The following is a 26,510-nucleotide window of genomic DNA, read 5'->3' on the forward strand; positions in this document are numbered from 1 at the left end:
GTCTAGGTTAAAAAAATCTGTCTTCATTTTGCATCCTCTGCCCATGGAGTCTTGATTCTTTTTGACCTGGGATGCTCAGTGCTCAGCTTCAGAAGGATGGATAGAAAATTTTGTCTGCAAGTGAAGTTCCAGGTGATGAGACTTTCACTTGAAATGTGGAGGGGAGAGGATTCAGTGTCACCTGTGCTCCAGCTCTGATTCATTTGTCCATTAGCTGCACATCTATGATGGGCATTTCAAGACAGGGCATTTAGACACCCATTTTTTGACATTTCACATAGGTTTAATATGCAGACAGTTGTTAAATATAACCTAGTCCCTAAACTAGCCCATTGACTTCATGTAAGCTATACTAATTTACTAATTACCGTGAAAAGTTCCATTCATTGAGTTGGACACGTAAGTTTTCATTTTTGCAGTGCTCAGACTCTAAAACAGATAAATCCCTTTTCTAACTGCCTGTTTATGTCAGATATGTGCCAATTTTAGAAGCTAATTTCACAGGTCCTCTGAGCAGAGAAAAGAAAATGTGTTATTTTTCACACACACACACACACACACACAAAAACAAAAAACAAAAAAACACAAAACAAACAAAAAAAACCCCACCTTTTTGAGATTTAGAACAACTTAGATTTATTACCATGTATTCTAAGTATTAAGTTGAAACTTGGAATTGAATCTCTAAGACCTAACACCCCATTTGGAACAGAATTTAGACAGTCTAGGATTTAAAAACCCAAAAGAGTCCCACTACAGTAGGTATCTCACACATCATCTTACTCACAATATATTTTAACAAGGCTACGGATAGGGGCTATTCCACCTGCAGACAACTGGTTAAAGCATCTCACTAAAAAGTGAGATATATAAAAGAAAACACTTTTCTGAGCACAAGAGCTCATTCAGTCCTAGGACAATGACCTAACTACGGCAATTAGGTGAGAAAACTCTCTCAGAAGGTTCCTCTTTGGAAGCAATTGTCCTTATGAGGACAGATACGATGAGTAAAGTCCTATAATAGAGCTGTGACTTGTTTCTAAATTAGTAAAAGTATTTCTGATAATAATTAAATTTCTGAACTTAATTTTTCAGCCAGTGTCAGAAGAGTTTCAGAGTGGAGAAGGATTTGGATATATTGTAGCCTTCAGACCCAATGGAACTCGTGGGTGGAAGGAAAAAATGGTGACATCTTCAGATGCCTCAAAATTCATCTACAGAGATGAAAGTGTGCCACCTCTGACCCCTTTTGAGGTGAAAGTTGGTGTTTACAACAATAAAGGAGATGGTCCCTTCAGCCCTATTGTGGTCATCTGCTCAGCTGAAGGAGGTCAGCTCAACATGAAGCTAATTGCATGTTGTGAACCATAATAAGCCTTTTATATATAATGCATCCTTTTATAACACACTTTTAAACCTTAAATTACAAATTTCTTTACAGAAGTGCCGAATAACACTAAACAGGTTTTGCAGAGAAGGAAGTGAACTGACTTGCCAATCTTACCTAGAAAGCAAGTTACAAAGTTTAGGAATAGACTTCAAGCCACTACATCAGTAATAATAATTAAAAGAAAAAAAAAAAAAAAAAAAAGGTTCATCCTGTATATTAAATCGTTAGCCTTAATTTTAGGCAGGGTTTCTCTAATACTAAGATAGGATGTTATTTTCTAATGTGTCTGAGATTCATGACTCTTCTTTTGATGGGTTAATCAGACAACAGCTCAAAGAATAAATAAATTCACTTATGAATGTTCATTTCCTAGTTAATTCATTCTAAAAGTGCACAGGAATAAATTTTGTTTTAATTTTTATTTCATTAATAGAAAGTTATGACTTTGCATTAATGTCCCAGACTTCAATGTGAATTATAGGAATAGTTCCCAAGAACAAACTTTAAAAAATTATTGAAAATTTATATTTAGAATTGCTATGAATTCTAAACAGTATTTTGTGGGGCAGAGGAGAACCAAACAGAAACAACCAACAAACACTAATTGGTACTAGTAAAAGAAGTTGTTCTGTTTTGATAGGACCCAATGAATGGAAATTCCCATGCACAAAGAAGGCAAATAAATGTTGTCCACAAGAATATTTTCAGAAGCTCCATTACTGAAATTCATAAACATCAGTTTATGAATTATTTTTCTTTACTATACTATCTTTAGTTATTCCACTGTCTCCTATGAGGAGAATAAAATTAGCAGTCTTAGTGCAAATGAGAGGAATTTCATACTCTCTGAAAAAGTAATGTGAAGTTGATAATATTTTATGTAATGTGAAGATGATAATATTTCATGTGAGGATGGAAAACATTAAATGTTGCTTCATATTATCCCACAATAAATCCATAACTTTGAATTATGTGGCAAATGCTGTCTACTACTATTCTCTCACAGTAATTACAGAGGTTGGAGCTACTGTTTTTGCTAAAAACAGTCTCAGTAATTTGGATTTTTCCACTTTTTTGAATCAGGATTACCAAGTAGTCGTATTTTTATAGAAATAATTACATTTTAAAATGTAAAAATTGCACAGTACAACTTGAAAATTGTACAGTTGATGTCCCTGTCCCTCAATGAAAATTTATATCATGAGATCAATGGTGATGTTTTTATTTTTTAATAATTTCATGCTCATTTGCAGGAAGTTCTTTGCAAATCAAGTTTTGCAAAAGAAAGGGGACTAACACCATTTTTTTAGTAGCAAAAGCTATTTTAACAAAAGATGAATGCTCAATTGTAATAATGCATCTATATACCTATGCTTGTTATTTGGACAAAACTGTAAATAGAATAATTAGTAATATATAAACTTTTTTTTTCTGTCCGTTCTTTTAAAATATGAGCTTTACAAGTGGTCTTAAGAGAATATTAAAATTAACTTTCTCTAGAAACCAACTTTTCTGATTTTAATTCAGTAACTTGAAAGTACCCATCCATTATAGTTTTGCTAATTTAGTCTCTGTATGTGTCTGTACATGAGGAATTCTATGGACCTAAATATTTTACAAGACTTATATTTCAGGAAAAAATATGGGATACTGTGACATTACAGTACAAAATTAAATTATATAAAAGCTTTCCTCTAGGAAAAAAAAAAAAAAAACCACAAGGTAATATACTGAGAATTTAAAGGAGTAATGAAACAGTTTATTACAGCTAAATTCTGGGCAATATGAAGATTGAGGACAATAGACATTGCATTTTGCTATGAAAATGGGGAACCGCTTTTGAAAGAGGTATGAACTGTCATGCCTAAGGAGCTAAACAACAGAAGGCACAATTTTTCAAGGATTTCTAGTGAAGAGTAGATACTAAATAACGATTGACAGTACAATATAATATGGTCCTATGGCTTATCCAGCAAACCCTTAGCTTACTTGCTTTTCATCATGCATCCAATTCACTCAGCAAACATCTAGAGAAAGCATTACGATAAAATTAGTTAAAAAATAAGTCTTTATGTTATATATTACAAGTTTTCCCACAAATGGATCTACAATTGTTTAATGATGCAACAAATTTGTCTAAGGAGGTCTAAAACATGTTGCCTCTGCTAAGCACACTGGAAAAAACAGTGTTGTGAACCATGAAGAAATCTCATATTTATTAAGAATTAATGCATCTCCTTCATCTGTCTGACTGTGACAGCATATTGTGTGCTTTCTGATTCACATTCAGAGCCCTTTTGCAAGCAACTTGGCAGGTGGTGTTGAGTAAGGTGCTCCCTCAATGAACATACCAGACTGCCCTTGGATAGCATAAAGTGATTCTGTCTAGGGCAAAAGACTTAAAACATTGCTTTCAAAGTAAAAAAACCTCAGAAATTTGACCAAAACACTGAGGACTTTTTCAGAAGAAAATAGAGTGGGTAATATTTTTCTGTCTATTAAGTCAGATCATATAGTAGAATCATAAAATGCTTTGGGTTGGAAGGCACCTTAAATATCACCAAGCTTTAACACACTCTGCTGTGGGCAGAGACCCTTCCACTAACCAAGTTACTCAAAGTCCTATCCAACCCTGCCTTGAACATTTTCAGGGATGAGGCATTCACGTCTTCTCTGGACAACTTGTTCCAGGGTGTCACTAACTTCACAGCAACTAATTTCTTTCTAAAAACTAATCTAAATATCTCCTCTTTTAGTTTAAATTGGTTCCCCCTTGTTCTGTTACTATGTGCCTGTATAAAGTACCTCTGCCTTATAAATAAGCCTCTAGGTACTGGAAGACTATTAGACCGTCTCACTGGGGCATTCTCTTCTCCAGGCTGAACAAACCCAGCTCTCTCAGCCTGTCTTCACAGGAGAGGTCCCTCCTCTGGACCTGCTTTAACAGGTCCACATCTTTCTTGTGATGAAGACCCCAGCTCTGGACACAGCACTGCAGGTGGGGTCTCAGCAGAGCAGAGCAGAGGGGCAGAATCCCCTCCCTGGCCCTGCTGCCCACGCTGCTGCTTTGGATGCAGCCCAGGACACAGTTGGTTTTCTGAGCTGTGAGTGCATGCTGACAGCACATGCCCAGCTTTTCATCCAGGACAGCTCACACGTTCTTCTCTTCATGGCTGCTCTCAATTAGTTGTCCCAATCTGTATTTGTGTTTGAGACTGCCCCAACTGAGGTGCAGAACCTTGTACATGGCCTCATGATGTTCCCACAGGCCCACTTCTGTAGCTTGTCCAGGACCCTCTTGACAGCATCCTCTCCTTCAGGTGTGTCAGCTGCAGCACTCAGCTTGTTATCATCTGCAAACTTGCTGAGGTGCCCTTGATCGCACCATCCGTGCCACTAATAAAGATATCAAAGAGCACTGGTCCCAAGGCAGAGCCCTGATGGATACCACTTATCACCAACCTCCACCTGGACATAGACCCAACAGGTATTTAGAAGACAGAACTACACCAATGGTTGCTAAAACATCAATGACAATGATGACCCAAAGTTGAAGAGGCAAGAAAGTCTACCTGGTCATAGATATTTTAGGATCTTTTCCCTTCTTTGTCAGTCTTTTGACTTCATAAAAATCATCATCAGAATATAGTTCATGGGAAAGACTTCCCAGGAGCTAAAAGCACAGATGAGTGTAATGGAAGAATAGAGAACAGAATGGAGAATCAGTTAAGAAAGTTGTACAAAACTAGACATATAGCCCATGGAGAAAAAAAAAAGCAAATATACGTGTGGCTCTTTGGAAAAGGTGTCTTAATTTAGTAGGGAAGTTTGAAGGAGGAGACTTTCCTGGAAAACTTAGGAAAGAGGGGAAAAAAAAAAAAAAAAAAAAAAAAAGGCAAGTAATCAGGGAGAAAAGAAGAAAAATAAAAGTCACATGTAGTGATGTTAGAAGGAGTGATGACAGCCAGGAAGCAATTCTGAAGAGGGAAGAGGATGATGCTCAGAAGATGCAGGATAGAAAAAATATGCACAGTTATAATCTCAATGAGAAGGCAGAACAGAAGGAGACAGTAGACATTTCCAGCATCAGGGAAGGACAAGCCTGAACCTTACATGAAGGAAAACTTTAATAACAGAAAGAGACATGAGAGCACTGCAAATTAGGCTACCTGCCAGGAGAAAGGTTGCAGTGAGCAGGCCTGAGGGTGAAAAGGATCACGAACAGAAGAACACAGAGAAATCTTCTGACCATACTTCGTGTTGGGAAAATAAAGTATCAGATAACTGCTCAAAAATACTGAAACAGCACTGAAATTCAGCACAGGTACAGATGATTTTTATCCACAGAAGAAAAAAATTGTAAAGGCATTAGACACAGAAAATAAAGAAATTAACAAAAACAATGTTAGGACTCTTTGTTAAAGCATAAATATTTATGGATTCTCTTTCTATTGATGACCACATTCCATCTAAATACTGAGGTGCTAAGAATTCCAAGGTTACTAATACAAGCTTTCAATATCAGGGAAAACCATATGCAATCTGTGTGCCTTTAACTCACTGGAAAATGAAAACTGGGGAAATCAAAAATATATCAGTGGAGAAGGAAATGCGAGTGTGAAGGTATGATGGCAAGAAGATGGAAAAGGCTGTGCTGATAACAGGGATGGCCAGTCTGGCTTCCTTTAACAAGCATGGCTAGACAAAATACGAGCTACACAGGAAAAACAAAATAAAACTAAGAAGCTGGATGTCATAACATGCTGGTGATGTGATAATATATCAGCAAATACAAAATCAGTCTTTGGATAAAACAGAATAACCTTGGGTTCCATGCAATTTTGGAAAGGGGCAATTAAAAAAGCTAGAAGTCAAGCTAGAGGTCAATTGCTGATTACCCTGATCAATTTGGATGCTGAGAAAGACCTTTCTAATTGTTGAAAAATATTAAAGAATGCTGTTATATATGAGAGAATCTAGCTGTTCAGAGTAGTTTGGATAGTAAAAACTAATTAGTAAGGACTAATGACTTTGTGTTCTGGCTGTGCTAATTAGCAGATTCTTTATCCAATACTGACTAAGTGAGAAGAAATAACAGTACAATAGCCTTGTTCTGATGAATAATTAAGACACTATAGAAAAGCTGATCATACCAAATAACAGTGGAACACATCATCATTAAAAAGCAGGAAATTATTTTATTACATGGAATCAACAGTTGAAACTAAAAATAGAAGTGCTTTGGAATGTCTCTAAGCCAAACATATAACAGATATTTGAAGTTTATGCTGCAAAAAATGGTACATTTCTGAGACAGGACATTACATCTGAGGATCTGCAGACGTAGCCTGTAAAAGATAATCAGAATGAGTAAAAAGCATACATAATACAATCCAAATAATGAAAAGGATAAAAATAATAAAAATATAGACAAAAAATTAGGGTGTTGGTTGTTTTTTAAGTTAAGAAATTATATCAGACATGAAAAATTGAAGAAAATAAGGAATTGATATTAAATATAATCAAGGAATGGACAACAAGAATGAAAAACTTTATCATTAATTTTAAATAAATCAGATCATATGGACAGGATAGGTAATAGGAACGTGAAAGCGAAAATGTTTACATCTGTAGGGAAAACTTCTGGTATTGTCAATTGTCAGAAATGCAACCCTTTCCAAATTAAACAATGCAGAATTTGCTATTCAAATGTACCATAAATAAAATTTAATCTGTTTTTCCTCTCATGGAGATGGGGCAGAAACCACACAAAGAAAGACTCAAATGTTTTCATTTGCATCAGGGCATTACTCTGATAAAACTGTCACATCCTGGGACAGCACAAATTGCCCAGAGTCAACACAGATGATGCCAATAGTGTAGTGCTACAGATAGCTGTATGTCCATGTTCAGGCAGGTGCCTTGTCTCTATGTTCCTATTTAGTTTACAAGTACAGATGCAGCTGAAAAGCACAAGGATAAATATGAATTAGAGTACTCTATGGCATGGAAGTGGATGAGAATTTAAAAGGAAATAGAAACAAGCTTCTGGGAACCCAACTGGTTTCAAGATGAGTTAGGTATTTTTATAGAGGCCTTTTTCTTAATGATTGGTGGGTGATACAGGGTCATAATGGGTGATAGAGGATCAGTTCTGTTCATTTCAGTATCTAATTTCTCCTTCAGGCATTGACAGAATTATCTTCCCAACAACTGAAAGATCTATAATTTTGATAAATGGAGTAGTGAATACTACTAAAAACTTCTATATAGGAAATAGAAAGCCCTTAGCAATACAGGTTAGAGCCTGAAGACTCTCACATTTACTGTTTAAAACATCCTGAGGGACCCCAGATTCGCTGCTGTAATACATACAAGATGCAATGATACCACACAGAGCTTTTGTTCTTTCTGGATTTGTGGTAATTCATCAAGCCAATGGAGATCCAAAGCTCTCAGTTATCTAAAAGGCAAACAACCATACAAAAGCCATCACAATTTTGTTTCTCCATACTTAGACAAATTAATTACTGTTTTCTTTTCATTGGGAGGAAATAATATGTAATTGCACACCTTTGAATATAGCCTCCATGTCTTTAATTAAAATCTTAAATTCATGGAGTAAAGTCCTGTGATTCATTTCATAGCTAAAGATGAGCTTCTTGGGGTTTAGGTGGACCTGAAAACTAATTGGCAGATTAGCTGTAAACTACAGAGAGTTATTTCCTGATTCTGCCAGATGATCTGTCTGGAGACATCCTGTGAAAGCTCAGCTAGAGCTGTCTCCAATGATTTTTTAATGAAATCACAACCCCGACATGCAGGAGTTTATTAAGCACTCCTCTGATCAATGGCACCAGCCCCATGGGAAGAAGATGTGCAGTCAATATAATGGGCACATCCCCCCCTCACGTGTGGAAGGTAACTCTGTCTTCCATGTCACTGGATGGAAATGAACCATCTGTATTCAGGAAGATGGCTACACTCCTCTGGTACATTCTTCGTGGAATAAGGCAGCCCCTTATTCCCAGGTGTAATAAATCTGGGTTATTCCATAGGGAAGGGGGAGCCACAGCAGGATGTACACTGTGGGAAAGTGTGCAGGAGAGCATCATGACAGGACAGAAGGCTTCAGAAGTTCTATACCATAAGTATTTCAGCCCTAAATCTAAAATATTCAGGGCAGAGGTCTTCACTTATAGCTCATTCCAAAGTCTAATTCTATTTTTTCTCTGTTTTAAAGTCTTCTGCAAAGACACTGGTCAGAGAGAAGGTGAAAATAGAAAAGACTTGTGGAAAAATGAGAGTTCTGAAGACCTGTCCTGGAAACAGTAATCTTGTTTCTGCTACTGTGGAAAATGGATATTTTTCCCCTTTGAGCACAAGATTCTGTAGAAAGTTCTATATCCTGCAGACAGACATCCCGCTGCAGATCTAGAGGAGTCCCCCATTTCTCAGGAATGGAAAAAGTGAACTGAAGGTTCTCTGATTTGGAAGATGGTCCATGTGGCTGTTTCTAGCAAGGAAGCAAATGCTAGCACTTTCTTTACCAACAGGTTGACACAAGAGGGATGAATTTTCCTGATTTTCCTTCTGATGTATCTCTTGTGGATTTTTCCACAGAGAGGCATTATCACAGAAATAGATCCTGGCTGAAATCCCAAAATCTCAGCTATGAAGAACTGCCTGCAGTCATAATGAGTCAGACTGAAGTTCTTAGCTTCAAATAAGAGCTCAAATATTGAATAAGACTACTTTGTAAAAATCCTTTTTGGAATCAAAATAAGAACTGAACAGATATTAAGTGATTGGTTAAGTAGTCCTGACTGAGGCTGTGTTCCGTAGAAGAATTTAAGCAACATAAATTTGAGTAGACTCTTTGACTTGTCTTTTTAAGTTAGATCACATGGAAATCTTTAAGGATGAATATTTCAGGAAAACAGATCAGCTTACAGTCATAAACAGGTTTTCCTTACTTTCTAGTGTCAAAATTCAAGATTCCCTCTCTGAACATTAGCCATGAAAATGTCCTGTCATTTTACAGCCCTCCCAAAGACCTACATTTTGATCAGGTTCCTTTAAATATGATTGCAGCACAGGGAAAGACAGCATTTCATGGACATTATACACAACTTTATGAGAATTTGTTGTACTGCATCTTTAATTCGAACAGGGAATATTAAAGATGGCCTTTTTTATTTTTTCAGGAAGTATGACCTTAGGTAGACACCTATAGCTTTAGCATAATGACAAGATCTGAAGAAAATAATATGATTATAACATCAGTAGCCATAATAGAAAAAGCTAATGAACCTGTCAAATTTATCATTAGTTTTAGACACAGAGAATAAAGCATGACATTGGAGTGAACCACAGACTGTATTATATCACCAGAAATTATATGGTCCTCATCATATCTGAATCAATAAAAAATGCTATTTAGTCTCCAAAAACTTTCAGACAGTCATAATATATCTTATTCCCAAATATATAATTTCTGTTGTTTTGCTGAACACTATTCTCAGTGCCTTATATCAGTGAAACTGCAGTGAATTATTTCTGAATATGTGAGAAATACATTTTATTCACATAAAAAAATCCAAACTATTTCTGCTCCATTTGTTGAAAACAATTTTTTAAAAATATCAGAAAATATTCTGTGTTTCTATTCAAGCAATGTATGAACCACTCCTAGTGAATGCTATGAAGAGGAAATGATACCTGCATTTATAGAAAATGTAAAGTCTGCCAACCAACATTTTGTGTACATCTCAAATTATTTATCACACTGCAATCTTTTCTGACAACAAGGTAATTGCTTCAATAATATAAAAACTAGAAAATAGCTTTTGCCACACAAATCTTAGTAGGACATAAAGTAGAAAGCAGGATGTAACTGTTGAACAGAAAATCATCTTATGAGCAATATATTTCTTCATAATGCAATTCTTTCAGTAGTGAATTCGAAAGAACTTTTCTCTTATCCCTGAACATATTTCTTTTAATTCTTTATTACCTAAAATGTTCAAAAAATTATTTTATACTTATTAGTAATACTCATTGTTGGCAAACACCACTTGGTGTCACATCAGAATCACTTCTTTCTGAGATGTAAATTTAAAAAAAAGGGATCAAAAAAAGAGTAACAAATATTAAAAGTCTGACATCAAAAAGAATGAAAAATTTGTATGAGCCATGTCAAAAATATTTGTCGGGCAACCATGCCAGAACAAGATCTGCAGAGAAAGGAGGCTAGCTAATGAGTCAACACTGATATTATGTATCTTATATATTAAGTGGTTTGATCAGTGAGAAAAATACATCATTTTATCTCAGGCTATTCTGGAAGGAAGCTCCTTTTCTGCAATCCTGTTAAACAAGTCCCTGAAACCCTATTTTTTGGAGAAAGCTCTTTGATGTGCATCCCTATGACATAAAACCAAGACCCCTGCCTGCCCTTCAGGAACATTAGGCCAAGGAAGAAATCACAGGCTCTGTGACTAGAGAGGAATGTGAATTCACATTTTTGCTGGGCAAGTGAACTACACCAGAAAGGTGGAGAAATGCCCTATTGTGTGCTGCACAGTCTATATAGAATCCTTGCCTCTGCAGCTTGTCTTTAAGAAAGTTTTCAGTCATATTTAGGTAATAAAACCAAAGACCCACAAGATTTCCTTGACTCATGTCCCAGTTTTGTACGAGACAATTTCTGGACACTTGTCACTCCCAGCGTACTGTAATGGGTGACAGACCTGAGTGGTGGGGTGCTCAAAGCCTGTCATGGCAAATATCTGGGCACATTTACTCAGCTTCCCAACCACTGAAAGAAGCTGGGCCTCTATAAGGCCCATTGATGTGAAAGTACAAAGGCAAACATGCCTGTGACAATATTGTTGGGCAAATGTGGTGTGTAAAGCATCCTACAGCTTTCAGTGAGCATCCTGGCCATGCCCCAGCATCACCAAAGGACACCCAGCCAGGCTGGAGGACAGGAAGGATCCTCTGTTCCAGATAATCAGGAGGCCAGGACGGCAGAGTGTCTTATGAATAGCATGGAGATAGAAATATGGACAGAGAGCCAATGGTAACAAACACAGGAAATCAGAGGGACAAACCTTCGACCTGTATAAAAATGTGCATCCCAGGCCTACAACAATAGATGCTTCACAGGAGAGAGACAGTGGCACATCCCAAACACTAGTGCCTGTGACTTTGAGGATATCATAACATAGTCCTAAAAAAAATCTTTCATAGAGCATTTCACTACAGCGCTGAGTATCACTTCCTACTCAGTACTGCCCCAGGGCAGGACTGACTGAACACCTCAGCAAGGTATTGCTCATCCTGAGCTGACAGAATGGCACTAAGAAGCCACAAATAGAATGAATTCTCCATTTACTGCTGCAGCTAGGGCTATGAAAGGGGTGTGTGGAGGCAGGGGACACATACACAAATATTAAAGCTTTTTAAAAAGATCACAGACAAGAGATTCTTTCACAGTTTTCTGCACCCATTATCAGTGATGAGATATTGATGTAGCATGACACAAATAAAGAAATACAACAATAATAATCTCTTCATCTTGTTCAGTTTTTCATGTTCCCCCTAAGTGTCATACCTTCTTGTGAGTATTAAGGTAGAATAAAGGAAGTAAATGACAGTTTCAGAAGGAGTGTTTTTGATAAATACAAGCTGTTACAGTGGAGGTTTATTGTTTCAATTTTTCTTAATACAGAACCCACTGCTGCTCCCATCGATGTCAAAGCTACGAGTTTGTCTGTATCAGAGATTCTTGTTGCGTGGAAACATATTAAAGAAAGTCCAGGAAGACCACAGGGATTCGAGGTATGAACACAGAATATCATAATGAGAAGTCTTGTTGCTTTTGCGAGAGTTGCATTCTGTTATCGTGTGCAGTAGTGATACTTCAATAGGAATTATGCTCATTTTAGCGTAAGTACCACCAGTGGTGGAACAACGGTCACAGCTGTAGCACCGGAACATTTTTTATTTATTTGTGCTTGAAAACTGTTCAACACCAGTTCTTATAACATCTCTTTGTCACTTCAAACAGAGCTGAAAGAACTGCAAGTGACCCAGCATGCATCATTCACAGGCTGGGGAAAATTAGGTATTGACTGCTTCCAGCTCTAAGCAACCAGTACAAACTTGTTATTTACTGACAGAAATCAGCACAGAGAAAGGAGAGGGCCTCTGCATCCATGTGCTCTCATCCCACAGAGGCTGAGGGACATCTGCTGGGCAGACAGTAACAGGATGTCAGGAGGGAAGCAGCAGCTGCACAGTCCGTAAATAAAACTCTGCTTAGAGACAGCCCTTCCTGACTAGGGAGAGTGAACAAGCCCTGACTTCCTTGCACTTTTGGATACAATTTACAATCCAAACCTCCAGGAAAAGATCAGATCTAGCAGCACCCCTGTCTATTCTTTTGGGCTACCACCACAACCCACCCTGACCTTGTGGATCAGGCTGTGCTGATATTCATTAAGTAGTCCAGCTAAACCAAATAAACTGATTTTTGGGATGCAGGTCATTTGTCCTGCTTTAGACCCTTAGACAGTGCTGACTCACTCCTGATTTTCTGCAGTAACACTGAAAAGAGGATAAACAGGTAAGCCTGAGGTAGGCACCAATCATATGGGTATCAAATGGGTGTCTCTCTGGTAGCACATCTGGGCAACCCCAGGGGCTGGTGACCATCGCTTAGAGCCTTAGGAAGGAAATGTAGATGTCTGGGCAGCACCAGAGCCAACCCTCTGCAGCTCAGCCTCAGGCTGACCAGCCATGACCAGGACAGTGCATTTACCTCACAGCTCAGACACAGACAGCAATTTTCTGTAGCCTGTTGATATGCTGGATAGCAACATCTCTATTAATATCTAGCACAGTCCAAATGGGCTGTGACTTTGGCATGTCCCCTCAGGTCTAGCATTTGTTCAAGTCCTTTTCCCATCTATGTCTGCATGCTGAACTCTGCCAACCCTCTGCCAGTTTTATTTCATTGTTCTTTTCTCCTGCTTCTTCCTTATGTAAAATATGTTTCTATTCCTCTGCACATAGCTTCCTTCATGCAGCAAAGGTTGTAACTGACCATTTTACCTTTAACCCTGCTATTTATAAAGAGAACAAAACTGTATCTGATAGAGATTATATTCATGTTGCAAATAATGTTCCTCTCCATGTTGAAGTGTTCCACTTGTTACTAACCTGACTTCACTTTTGAGACCAATCTTTTATCATCTGAAATAACTTACTTTCTGCACCCTGTATTTTTTTTTTTTTTTTTTTTTTTTTTCTTTTTCTTTTTTTCTTTTTTTCTTTTCCCCAGAAGGGTGGCTGGTTTGTTATTTTTTTCTCAGATATCTTAACATGTTTTAAATTATACTTACTATTTTCACTCTTATCCTCATTTTGATCAGTTGACCAAAATGATTCTCAAAATGTTCTATTAACTTTGTATTACATATTTTAAAATAAAAAATATATTTTCTTTCTAAAATTGAAATTTATTTCCCTAGAAACTTATCCTTTCATAATGTGAATGGATTTTGCATTTACTTGCTTGTCACATTAACACTTCCCTTAGCTCTACAGGTGTGTCCTAGAAATAGATAGCTGTTACAGGTAGGACAGTGGGCTTGCTTTGTGTCAGAGGTGGTCCTTGAACTTGGAAAATGCTCTGACCTTTGGAGTTTGGCATACTTGCCAGCTCAATGTCTCTCATGTTTCTCGGGTACAAATCTGAAAATGCTCGTTGATACAAGAGAGGTTACTAATAGTGAACCTTCTTAATAATTTGGCCCCTAACTCTGCTATATACCAATTTTAGGTTTATAGCATGAAGACTACAGAGTAAATATTTCAAGCCAAGGACCTGCAGTTGACATAACAAAAAAATTTAAAAAAAAAAAAAAAAAAAAAAAAAATCACTGGTCTCTTGTACCTCCTCCAACAAAGGAATAAGAGGAGTCTTCTAAATAGCAATACCTTTCAAGGTATTACTTTTATCTGGGGAGATGAGGGTGTTTTTTCCTCCCCACCCTAACCACCCCCATCCTGCCCTTTCTATCTTTGTTCATTTATTTGAATTCCCCTGCCCACTTTCTGACAGACAAATCTTTCATGGACTAGTTTGCTTTTCTGCATCTTCACAGGAATAATTACAATCTAAGCAGCACTTATTTAGTAAACATAAATGTTGTTGTTCTGCACAATTCAGCTGGAGAGAATAACTTCTAGGAAGGGTATCACTAGATCTTTTCAATTCCATTTTTGGGAAGGATTTTATCAAAAAAGAGGTGATGATTTATAGGATCAGTACAGTGAGTCAGTGCATTATAATATTCACTTAAGTACACTAAGTCCACACTATCAGCCCAGTTTTCCTAACATACTGACAGCTTGCCTTTAAAGCATCCCCACAGTGCTAAAAGGAAAGGAGTCTCTGTAGGAAGACATTGGGGCCAAAATCACCCCCCCCAAAATTTCCCCAGAAGTAGAGAACATCTTTATGTTTTCCATATTATTTACTTTCTAAAGAGTCTCTTTCACTTTGTGGGAAGACTCTTCATTTCAAAACTGATTCTGAAAGTTCATTGTTTGTACAGTGCAGTGCAAAACATAGCCTGTAATCCACAAACAGCAAATAGATAATGCACAGAAATCCAGTAATTTTGATAAAAGGATTTATTATTTATCTTTTTTCAGTTTTTTAATTATTTCCTAATGTAGAATTATTATATATAGAGAGAGAACTATAGAATTAATGTAGAATTATATGGGGCCACAGGTAAAGAGTTGCCTCCAGTTCAATCTGAATGCAAAACAATCTGATTAGCCACTGTGTTTGCATGTCTCAATTCGTATTCTGGCTGCAGTCATCATAGCAGTGACATCCTCTAACACAGTCTTCACATCTCTGGCCTTTTGGCAAAAGCATTATAAAAGGGACAGCTATTTCCTTAACAATTGAATGTTTGGGCTTTAATCAACAAAAGTGACAGAATATTTACTAAATTTGGACAAGCTCACAGTGACCCACTTTCACTCTGGCCCTGCTTGCCCTTTGTCCTAAGGCAGTAATGAAAGGCAAAGGAACTTGTCCAATTTCATGCTGTCATCCTTGAAAGGCAGTGTTAACTGCTATGTCACATGAGTTTTATGCAAGGTTTGCTGCCCTCATTTGCATCTTCCAAAGCACATATTATTCCTGCCTTCAGTACAGGTTTGTCAGCTGTCCACCCAACCTTACTAAATATGTGCCAGCTACAGTCCGATAAACTAGAAGTAGCTCAAAAATTTTGTCAGAATTGTGTAAAAATATAGTGTGTTGTTCATACTTATTGTTTGGAATCTATAAGCTGAAGGTTATAAAATCTATTTGAGCCCAAGGCAATATTTTCTTTGTCATTCACTACTGATAAGGAAGGAAATCAGAAAGGATTACTGACCGGAAGAAGAGATATTTTGGGTTTTTTTCCCTTTTCAGAAAGGTTAATACTTAAGTCTAAATGAAAAAGCTCAGGTCTTTTTCGCTGGAATTCCTCTAAGAGGTAGGCTAATACAATCATAATACCAACCTGAAGCAAACAAATAACCCAAAAATAATAATAATAAATAAAAAAAAATAATAATAATCTTGCGTGCCATTTTCAGAGAGGACTACTTGACATAATAACCTGGTTTATTAGATTATTTATTTAATAAAGCCATAATATGGCTTTTCAAAGAGAATTATTCAATATTTTGCTGTTTCTTAGCTGCACTTTATCTATTTTTATAATGGAACAGATAATTATATCTACATGGTACTGGGTTTATTTTTTCTTTTTATCTAGTGAAGTACACCTTAAGGTAATTTAGAAAGAGCATATGGATATTTTAACTACAGTGTAGAAAAGCAAGACAGAAATTCTACTTAATTTAGGCCCTTACTTGATAGGCTTTATTTGTATCTTTAATGTTCTGTGATCAAGAGAAAGAATATCCAGCCAATAAATCTGCCTTTTCTGCATTTAGTGAAGATGACCTGCAATTAGATCAGATTAAGTTATGACAAAGACTCTATTACCTAGAAACCAGCTTTGGGAGAAGAGCAATATCACTTATGATGCTTTGTAACTTAAAACTTCAAGGAAGTGGTCTGCAACTATCAGAGGTAGAAGAATTTTATACTTTTTTTTTCTTCCCCCATGATTTGCTTTAAACTATTGCTTAACCCATGATCAGAGCAAAAGCAGTTCGCTCCTTTCCAACTCAAAGGGATGGGTCTCTGGAAATCAGGTATCAAAGTTTATTATTCTTTGACTAAGAACATAAGAAAGTCCATAAAAAATGTAAAACCTCACAAACAAGAATGCATAAAACAGACAAAATGTTTTCTTCCCCTTTTTTTCTTTCAGTTTTCGAATATGGGCTACTTTTTTGTGATTTATGCTTCATGCTATTGTCAATATTTAATGTTCTCATTAATGAAAACCTGTTCTGTGTTATAGATCCCTTCTGAGGAGTTTAAATTAAGGTTACAGAAAATAAGAGTTAAAAAAGAACCAACAAATGCAGAGAAGTGTAAATAAACATACCCTCTATTTTAAGATATATGTCCTTCACTTTTAAACATCAAAAGTATCTTCATTTCAGTTCAAATCAATGTAAATCCCCACACAACCTACCTCAGTCAAAAATCATTGGAATTTCTTTGTTTTATAAACACTTCTAATTTCCTTTGGTCACCAACAAAAATGGATTCATGTGTTACCACACACACACACACACACACACACACACACACACACACACACACACACAAAAAAAAAAAAAAAAAAAAAAAGAAAAAAAAAAAAAAGATATCTAAGTTAATTCATTAACATTTCATTAACATGAAACATGGTCTGTCCTGTGAATAAACACAGCTACTTGTCATTTTGCTCCTGGCTTTCTGAGAAAAAAACTTCAGTTGTATTTCCACCCCTGCTATTGTTCACCTGTGTGAACTTAGTCAACTCACTTTTCCTTTCTGACCTTTTTCTCGTTGGTCCCTCAGCAGACTGCACTGTCTGGCTGATAGGGTGTTACCCTGGCTTTTCTGAGCCTTTGATTTTCTTAAATGTAGTCAGATCTTTTTAGTTATTGTACAATATTAGGAGCAGTTTTCTACCTTTCCCACAGATGTAACATAAACAAATCCTTTGTTTTTCATTCTCTGTCCTTTGTTTGCATATTTCTAGCCTGAAAACAATTGTAACTGACAATTGGTCTGGCCACTGAGGCTGAGGGGTGGAAACCCCAAAAAGCCAATCTTCTGCTAGACCCAGAAATGTATAAAAAGTAAAAAATAAACAAAGGGGCTCTCTTCTTCTCTCGGCTCTTTCAGCTGGGAGCTGGATCAGAGGAACCTCTGCGAAAATCTCTTGTCTGCGTGTGATTGCTTTGTGTGTCTCGGTGACAATAGGGTCTCCAGGACACATGTTCCCTCTCCCTGCCTGTTCGTGCAGTGCTCAGTATTCTACAGTTCTCACCATTGTATCATCAAATTTGCAAAGATGCATCACAAGTTAAATGAAACGAATCTAACTGCCCTTGAGATAACAAGCACTGGAGATTCAAATCTAGGATGTGAAAAAATGGTTTTCTATTCCTTTTTCTTTTCAAGAAACGAAAACTGACTCTGAATAGGTGTTATTTCAGATATCAGTAGCTCTGGTCAAGTATTCATCCAGCAAAATACCTCAGTGAATCACACTTATTTCAGAACAAATGGTGACTGCAGCTACTTTTGTGAACTGAGCTGTAATTCATCTAAAAATTAAAGCAACAACATTTTAACATGAGATAATACAGGCACACACAAAAGACAAATACTTGAATTTTACAGAGTGGACTGCAAGCTGGCACAAACTAATATACCCTCAATCAAAGTTAACAGAGGCACTTATCTCAAGTGAAGATAGGACTTCAGATGTATATTTTTGCAACCAGATTGTTTCAGATCTTTTTTTTTTCTTTCTTTTTTTTTTCTTGTCACAGTCCTAGTGCAATTATAAAAGGTCAGCCTTGTGCTCATTGGTCCCATTTTCCTGTGAATCCCTTGGGGTTTTTTTGGTTCACCACTTCCTGGGAGACATTCTCAAGAGTTCTCTTTTGTCTGTGACCTTTTTTCTCAGAGGAAAAGTTATCCTGATACAATGTAAATAACTTATTAAGAAATAGCCAGCTTCACACAAAAGGTCAAAATGTGGAAGAAATGCAAGTAGGTCTCTCAGCATGAATAACAGTAAGCTGAGTATAGGTCTTTGAATGGCATGTTGGTGACATCTCCTGTTAGGCAAACAGGGCCCCATGAGAATTACCTTATTTGTGTAGCTCACCTAGATAACATTTTCTCCAGTTATGCCCTGAAAATGCTTGGCCCCTGAGGACAGAGCCAAAATCTCAGCTCAGCTTTATGAGAAGCTCTTTGAAATTATGATAAATTTAAAGATGCCAGAGAATAAGAATTAAGAACCACTAAAGATCATCTAGGGGTTCATTTTATGTCTGAAAATGAAGAGTATAAACAAACTATCAAAACTTCATTTACCAGAAACTTATTTATATCCAGGAACTAAAACTGAATCCATTTCCTTCTTTTTCTTCTGTTAAGATTTTGCAGATGATCGAGATATTTCTGCATTGTTCTGTCATTGTCTATTCATTGGACTGATAAGAAATCTCCTGGATCTGAGTTGCACCAGACCAGGAAGAGAATATTGCTCACAACACTTCTTAACTGATGCTGTCAGAGTTTTCCAGGGTGAACATAGATATTCTGGTGACTTAGCAGAGGATGAGTTCTCCTTGAATGGTGTCCTTCAATGATGAGCTCTCCCTGCCAAAGTTTACCCTCTGCTCTTCTGTCTTACAGTAACCTCTTCTTGTGCCAGTACACACCTATTCCATGTGCTTCAGGTCACACCACAGTATTTCCAAGCCTTGCCATTTTGGAGAAGAGAGAACCGCATGGCTTGAGGTCAAGCTGCAAATCCCAAATGCCTAAAGGGGTCTAATGATCAGAAAAAGGCATAAATGGCAAAAATACTCTCCACAGGATAATAAGCACAAGTATCTGGAAGCATGAGCTTGCCAGGTGCCTATTTAATCCTTCATTTGGTTGTTTCTTGGCAGGTTGGTTACTGGAAGGACATGCAGCAGGAAGAAGCAGCAGAAAAGGTTAAAACAGAGGGAAATGAGTCATCCATCCTCCTGACAGGATTAGAAGGAAACACATTATATCACCTAACAGTGAGGGCATACAATGCTGCAGGGTATGGACCACCTAGCACTGCTGTGCATGCAGCAACCAAGAAATCCCGTAAGTAATCTCAGCACCTTTGCTAAAAGGAAGAAATCATGGAGCAACCCTTGTCCCCTTGGGTTTTTATTTATTTAGAGTGTATAATAACCAGGAATCATGTATAGATTTGATTCATGGCTTTGCTTTGATGCTTAGACAGGAATTCACATGACTTTGCACTCATAACAAAGGGTAATTTCCTAGGAAAAAAGGCATTTTGTACAAAAGGGAGAGAAAAGAGTTCAAGTTCATAAGGTTTGTGAAAATTACGGGGTGGGCAGAATAAATACACTATATTATAATCGACAAAATTACACTACTGATAAAAAAAAAAAAAATCATAAATGTTCCATCTAGAGTTGGAAGCCTGGCAACACTACCAATTTTAAATACAATCGAAGATTAAAATACTTTTGTTTTTAAAGAAACTAGCTATAATAATATATATGTGTACATGTTTTTTGTTCTCAGCTCCCAGCCAAGCACCAGGCAATATTATGTGGATACAGGATGGCTCACATGTATCTCTTGGGTGGGAGCCAGTCAGACCTCTAGCTAATGAATCTGATGTAATGGGATACAAGGTTAGTGCTTCCCCTTCCTTGCTCACCTTTCTCTCTTCCAAGCAATTGATCCTCTTCTTTGTTGGCTTTTTTCCCTTCCTTGTTCCTCTGTGCAAGTGAAGCAGTCTATACAGACTGTCTCAAACCAGCTTTCACTGTGAGAAGCAATAAATAAAATTAAAATGAGAGAAATGTCCCAACATATTTTTATGTTGGGGTTTTCAAACACCAAATTCTCTGACTCCTCTCTATCTAAGGGGTTCAGTCCATCATCTCTGAGTCAGCAGTGGCTATTAATATCAGACTGCAATGAAATTCTTAATAACTCTTCAATTGTGTTTGCAGTAGGATTTAGAGAAATGCAGAATAGTGAGATATTTTCAATTTACATTAAAATTAATATTTTTTGAGGCAGAAACACAAGTACTTCAGTTTGTTTTGTGATCATGTTATTGATGTTCAACAGTAGTGATGGTAACATCTGGAATTTAACGTTTTGAAGTTTTAAAGATTAAAATCCAGATTAACACTTAAATAACAAGTCATAAAAAACAGAATTCACTGCAATACTTTAAATTAAAGTAGAACGATTTCAGCCTTTTTAGAGAAGCGTGGGGTTTGAATTTTTTTGAAGCCCATACCGAATCATTTCTAAAAACTACAGTCTTATGTCTCCTCTGATACATCAGGAAATATCACTGAGAAAGTATAAAATTGTTAAAATAAACCAGAAACTGTTCTAACCTTTATCAGAATAGTTGCTATTCTGAAATAGTTGAGTTGACTTCTTTGGTTTTTCACACCTCTCTGACCTTTTCAATTTTCTTTGGGAACAGAATCTCTTATGCAGAAATACCGAAAAGACAGATACATGCTGACTTTCTTTCCCCTCACCTGCCATAAATTTGTATTGAGTTTCGCAGGAAATGAAGGGGCAGGTCTGAGCTGCTGTCAGTTGATTTAGCCAGCTAAGGTAAACACAATAAATACATTATGCAGGCTCTTTTCCTTACATTTGAAGTTGGGTTCTTGAGCCCAAAATGTGAGTATCAACATGAACTTCGGGATAAGAATTTGAACCAAATGGAACTCAAAATACATTTTGAAATTTTTGAGATAAAGTTGTGCAACACCTAATGCTGGAGAGGGCAGGTACGCTGTCTTTGCTCTAGGTCATAATATGTCTCCTTTCACATTCATGAATCTCTATAATATTTTGTTATTACTGTTTTGAAGCCACTGAAGGAAGGGAAGAGTAAAAGCAGCTGTCTGTTCAAATGCAGTGTCAAGAAATCCCTAATGAAAGCATGAAACAGTTAACATTGAAGTGACTGTGTTATCTACAAAAAATGTCTGGCTCAGAGCTTAAATGACCACTGTCTACTTTATCCACCACAGGTATTATTTCGGCAAGAGGGCCAGAGCAATAGCCAAGTTATAGAAACACAGAAAACTTCTGCAGTGGTACTTCTTCCTGATGTTGGTGTCTACATCATTGAGGTCTGTGCAGTCAGTGAAGGAGGGGATGGGACTGCAAGTCCCCAGATCAGAGTTCCATCTTTTTCAGGTAAGGTTACACTTATATTTGAAAGTGTGGTGCTTATAGTAATGCTCATTAACTCTGTTGTTCTCTGCCAGAAAAACAATGTTCTTACAATTCTTCAGCTATGAAATAAAATAATTGGTCAGAGTCTTTAGTTCTATGCTGAAACAGAGGTGTCTAGTGACACATGGGATGTTTAAGATCATCTGAGGCAACCATGTGAGGCTGGTGAACAAAGATGATTTATAGGAAACCTCTCCTTTTTGAGGATAACATCTAAAAATCTAGCTGAGCTATAGGTGTTTGTATGTGCACTAGTGTTTCAAATAGCCATATAGTCAGATGGGATGCAATCCATAGAGACCAGCAGTGGACCTTGACAGAAATTCGGCTAATCTTCTGAATTTTAGTATTAAGAAAAGAGTACCTAAGGACATCTACAGTGTCCTAAGGCATCCCAAACAGAGCTGATAGATGGGATATGGGACTTAGGGGATACACACATCATTCTGTACCACCAGCCAGAGGTGTACTATGTAACACAGCTAAAGTGGGACGTATTTAATGGCATGTAGCTGACCCCTCTGTATGTGCCTGTTTGAGAACAAGCTGAATATCTCTGCACATTTCAGTGACTCCCTTGCATAATCATTACTTTATTTAATGATTTAATATTAATAGCAATATTAAAGTGTTATCATTAGGTAAATTATGATGCCCAGCTGCTCTCTCTTCAGTTACTGTGATATTTTGAAAGAATTTAAAGTATCGGTATTACAAAGGTAAGCAAGGAATGGGAGGATTAGTGGCAAGAACAACAAAGAAGCAACATAATCTTTGCCTAAACACAACAAGGCATTTTAATGATAATCTTCTGATAACACTTTAAAATTTTATTAAATATTGCTTTTTGGTCATTAAGAAGCACTTACCAAAAGGTATGAACCTGAAACTTCAATCTAGAACTACAATTTCAGCTCTAGTCTGGTCACAAACTGCAATGCTATCATCAGAATGCAGAAGACACCAATTCCTTTTTCATGGAATATTTCTTTCGTATATCTTTCAAACCATAATTCTAGGCCACAAAAATCCTCCATCTAATTAGACTATGCATATCACATTAGTTTCACTTAGGGCAATTGTTGTCCAAAGAAACTGATTCCCTTCCCATCTTATTGCCACTATCACCCCAGAGCACAGTTCCCCTTAGCATGGCCCTTTAAGATACTGCTGTGATCAAAAATCAACACGGGACTAATGGACCAAAGACCACTTTTTCCTCTGGAAAAACAGGGATCAAGGTCTAGCTTTCATTCCTTGTTCTTGGACAAAGATTTGTGACTCAGGGCAACTTTCCGCAGCCCAATGCTTTTTCGAAGATTAAGACAAAAAAATAGATATCCTTTTGGAATTTCCTATTAATTTGCAGACTGAATATGAGGATCCAGAATACGAGTTGCTGTAGGTATCATCATAAAATCTCGTCTGCATAGGGAGCCCATTTTGTGACTGCAGTTCTCACATGGTAATCCATTGCCTTAAAATTAGTCTTCTGCTGAGGGCAATACAATATAAATTTGGGCAAAAGGTAATATCAAAATTTACTGAGAGCCATTCGCATGATTTTTTTCTAAATTACTTTGCTTTTCATTTCAGGAGGGAAAGTAACAAGTGCTCAGTCTACCTTACATGTGTTGTCTACTTCCTCATCCTCTGTAACACTGCTTTTGGCACTGATGGTACCTTCGACCTCATGGTGAAGGCTGCAGACTTTGTTGTTGTTGTTATTTGTTTGCTTTAACTTGATGACACCAAGGGATGGAGTTTTATGTCTGTGAAGAAACCGAAAACCCAAGCTAATGCTTAAAGACCCATTGAAATGCCTGTGGTGCACTTAGAGGAGTGTTGGAGACACAGTCAATAATTCATCAGGTTTTTCTCTCTTCTTTATTTGTAAAAGTCCTCTGAGGAGAAGACCCTACTTGGCCCAAAAATATGCAGATTGTATGTAATAAATTTTGTAAGCAAAGGTAATTTCTGTCAAATGTATTTTCCTTTTTTAACATGTTCAAATTTGGTGAACCCAGTCATGTATAATCAGGTGTCTAAAGGGTGGTGTCTAGTACAGTACACCTGTATGGCTTGGAGAAAAAAAATCCATTTTTAGATATAGAACAAAGTTTGATACAGCTTTGCTTTTGAATATTTTGCTTGTATTACCCTGAGAAATGTTTTTTTTTTCCTACTGACAAGGAAGAAAACACAGTTTATATACAAATACCACCACAAAAATAAAGAAGAACTTGTTCTGAAAATATATAATATGTATTCAATTTGCAAAAAGAATTATCAATGAAAAACTAGACAACTTACACCAGAACATAGCAAAAAATGGAGCAGAAAATCCATTTATTTTATTACCAGGTAAATGGAAAATTATTAAACACAGCTTAGGAGGAAACCAGTTGGTTTTTATCAAATACCACAATAATTCATGTCCAATGAAATTTTCAATAGAAAATAAGAAATCAATTGCTACTGCATACAACAATTAAAATTCCACTGGGCATTTAAACATTATATATGTTGAGCTACTAAGCAATGCAAGGAGATAAACCTGCTTTTCACAACCACTTCTCAGCTGGAATTTTTTTCCCTCTGAGTCCAATTTTTGGTAACATTCTATGATTTGTATAGCAAGTTGAAGTATATATGAAAGCATACTATGGAGAGAATACTAACATTTTTCAGTTTGGCATTGTCCACATCTATACAGGCTGCAGTATGATATATTTTGGAGGATTTTGTTTCTGAGAAAAGAATACTTGGAAAAGTGCTACAGAGCATCATTCCAATTATTTATCTAATTGGCCCCATTTCTATAGCTCACTGGGGGTTATTCTTGTAGATACCATGTACTATCAGTTTTCATCCCCATTTTTTTGCTGTACCAGACAATTTTTTACTCAATAGACAATTTGGACAATTTTTCTACATTGAAAGGCTTTCCCATGTACTGGAACCTGAGGAAAAATTACTCCCAGGGAAGAAGGTGTGCATGTTTGTACAATCATGGTGTGCACGGTGTTATGCAGGGTGGCATTTTGCTACAACATCTGCGGTTCGTGCCTAGGAAAAGCATTGCAGTGCCTGGGAAGAATCAAGTCAAAGATGGTTAACATGAAAGTCCTGATAGCATGGTTCTTCTAGTTGTCTATCCCTCTAAAAGTTTTGATGAAAACCTATCTTAGCTGATGGACTCGCAATTCAAAATGCTATTTTTCCAGTTCACTAGCAAAACAATTTCTGGTATTTAGATAATACACTGCAACTGTGCTTTTCCTCAGCTGCTTCAAAACAGTAGCCAAGAAAGCACAATAGAAATAAGAAGGTTAAAAGCTGATGATGTCTAAATATTTTTGCTTTTGAATATTTTATCAGTAGAACTTTCACAGAAGGTTCAACACAAATCTTTTTTACCCACTGATATTTTAAATTATTTTCTAAAAACTGGTGTTTAAAATTACTTGTCACCCTGCTGTTCACAAAACAAAGGCAGGATAGCTAGCTAAGAATTGACTGTAGATATACAGAAAGAGGCCTTCTATATCTCTGCTTCTGCAAAAGCCTTTGAGATCAAAGACAGGAAAGTGTAATGTAACTTGCTGACAGAACAAACTCATAGATAATATGATAATAGATAGTAGATAATAACTACCTGCTGTCCCTTGTAAAACAGCAGCATTGCTACTGTGCAGAGAGCCTGCATCAGCAATGCATCATCTGCCAAAATGTTAAAATAAATAAGACTAAAGTGGTGAACCAAAAAGTCAAATGGCTATTTTATGAATTAGTTATGCATAATTTCCTCTATTTTTTTATACAGTTGATTGCCAATGCAGTTTATCTCATAGTATTCAAAAAGGCGACATTCACTGCTGGTGGCATTTTGTTAAACTTTCCAATAACAATAAATTGATATGCTTTATAGGAGGAATAAAAGTCTGATAAGGAGACAGAGCTCCATCTAGACACTTCTCCCTCTCTAGTATGAAGATACAAATAGAAATACTGAACATACCATCAGGTTATGTAGTTGTATTGCAGGGACAAAAGGAGGTATGTTTTATATTCAACATGAACAGAGTATGTATTTTGCATCTTAAATATATTAATAAACATGTTTTAAATGTTTAAGTACCTATGTATTACCTATTTGTTACTTTGTAGAAGATGTTTCCTTATCATGACATTTTTAGTTGCAAGGGAAAGCTTTTTCCTTTTTCATGTAAAAGATTGTAATAGTGCAGTCTGGCGTCACTGAGGAGACTGTATTTTTGTATAATGTCACAGGATCTGTTCAGAAAAAAAATTATTAGAAAGAAACCTTGTTACACAGACCAAAAGAAAGTTTCTGTCATGGCCCATATCAAAATGTTAGATATATTGTATACAATCTGTATATATGCTATATATAATGGTATATACAGTGTGGAAGACACAGTAATATACTAGTTTCTGTGTACTGTTCTTGTAACATTAGATCTTTTTAATAAATTATTCTCTTTTTATTGACTTTTATCTTATCTCCTGTCATCTCCTCAGTTATATTCATAGAGTTCAAGGTGACACAGTTATTTGGTTTTCAGCAGCAAGAAC

The 26,510-nt window shown here is 36.6% G+C and overlaps 1 protein-coding gene and 1 long non-coding RNA gene across 6 annotated transcripts in view; one reads left to right on the forward strand and one right to left on the reverse strand.

Moving 5' to 3' along the window:
• CNTN5 (contactin 5) overlaps positions 1-26,432 on the forward strand; it is a 611,680-nt gene extending 585,248 nt beyond the window's left edge. For all 4 annotated transcript variants that reach the window (XM_040056169.1, XM_040056168.1, XM_040056171.2 and 1 more), the window contains 6 exons: positions 1,096-1,330; positions 12,126-12,235; positions 19,574-19,760; positions 20,214-20,326; positions 21,704-21,872; positions 23,508-26,432. In XM_040056169.1, coding sequence (XP_039912103.1) covers positions 1,096-1,330; positions 12,126-12,235; positions 19,574-19,760; positions 20,214-20,326; positions 21,704-21,872; positions 23,508-23,611 — 918 coding nt within the window. In that variant the 3' untranslated portion in view covers positions 23,612-26,432. The remainder of the gene's footprint in view (positions 1-1,095; positions 1,331-12,125; positions 12,236-19,573; positions 19,761-20,213; positions 20,327-21,703; positions 21,873-23,507) is intronic.
• LOC120749063 (uncharacterized) overlaps positions 6,604-26,510 on the reverse strand; it is a 76,033-nt gene continuing 56,126 nt past the window's right edge. For both annotated transcript variants that reach the window (XR_005699513.1, XR_009207563.1), the window contains 3 exons: positions 20,353-20,460; positions 7,718-7,853; positions 6,604-6,738 (listed from right to left, as the gene is read on the reverse strand). This is a non-coding gene — a long non-coding RNA (uncharacterized LOC120749063). The remainder of the gene's footprint in view (positions 6,739-7,717; positions 7,854-20,352; positions 20,461-26,510) is intronic.

Source organism: Hirundo rustica, chromosome 2, assembly GCF_015227805.2.
Source record: "Hirundo rustica isolate bHirRus1 chromosome 2, bHirRus1.pri.v3, whole genome shotgun sequence".
In the NCBI taxonomy this organism is placed as follows: Eukaryota; Metazoa; Chordata; class Aves; order Passeriformes; family Hirundinidae; genus Hirundo; species Hirundo rustica.